This window comes from Penaeus monodon, chromosome 22 (genome assembly GCF_015228065.2).
Source record: "Penaeus monodon isolate SGIC_2016 chromosome 22, NSTDA_Pmon_1, whole genome shotgun sequence".
In the NCBI taxonomy this organism is placed as follows: Eukaryota; Metazoa; Arthropoda; class Malacostraca; order Decapoda; family Penaeidae; genus Penaeus; species Penaeus monodon.
In genome coordinates, this window is record NC_051407.1 from 37,471,912 (window position 1) to 37,472,304 (window position 393).

Genomic DNA, 393 nt, shown 5'->3' on the forward strand with positions numbered 1-393 from the left:
CACTCGTACATCCACCGCCTTTACCTAATCGCTACATTTTTCCCCAAGTCTACAGGATATCGAGTAAAACCTCTCTCCTACACTGGCAGGCGTCCTCCGGCCAGACGCTCGGGCGAAGGTGATCTTCACGTGCGAGGTGGAAGGCAACTTCACTCTGACGCAGAGGAACCCGCCCCTGTGGCCCACGCTGATCGAGGGAACCATCACCGGCCTCTCTCCGGGCCTCCATGGCTTCCATATTCACGAGTTCGGCGACCTCTTTACAATCCGCACAAGGATGGGTTCGAACGAGGGATTATTCGCACTGCGCTGTGTCTCATGGTTCGGAATTGTTTCGAGCCTTTTTGGATAAGGCTCATTTCTTGAAGAAACCGGGAAAATTGGAGATTCGAC

At 53.9% G+C, this 393-nt stretch overlaps 1 protein-coding gene across 1 annotated transcript in view; it reads left to right on the top strand.

The window, feature by feature from the left end:
- The window catches only part of LOC119587428 (superoxide dismutase [Cu-Zn]-like), a 19,389-nt gene that overhangs the window by 4,752 nt on the left and 14,244 nt on the right, over positions 1 to 393 (top strand). Inside the window, 1 exon segment of the mRNA XM_037936158.1 lies at positions 90 to 265. Coding sequence (XP_037792086.1) covers positions 90 to 265 — 176 coding nt within the window.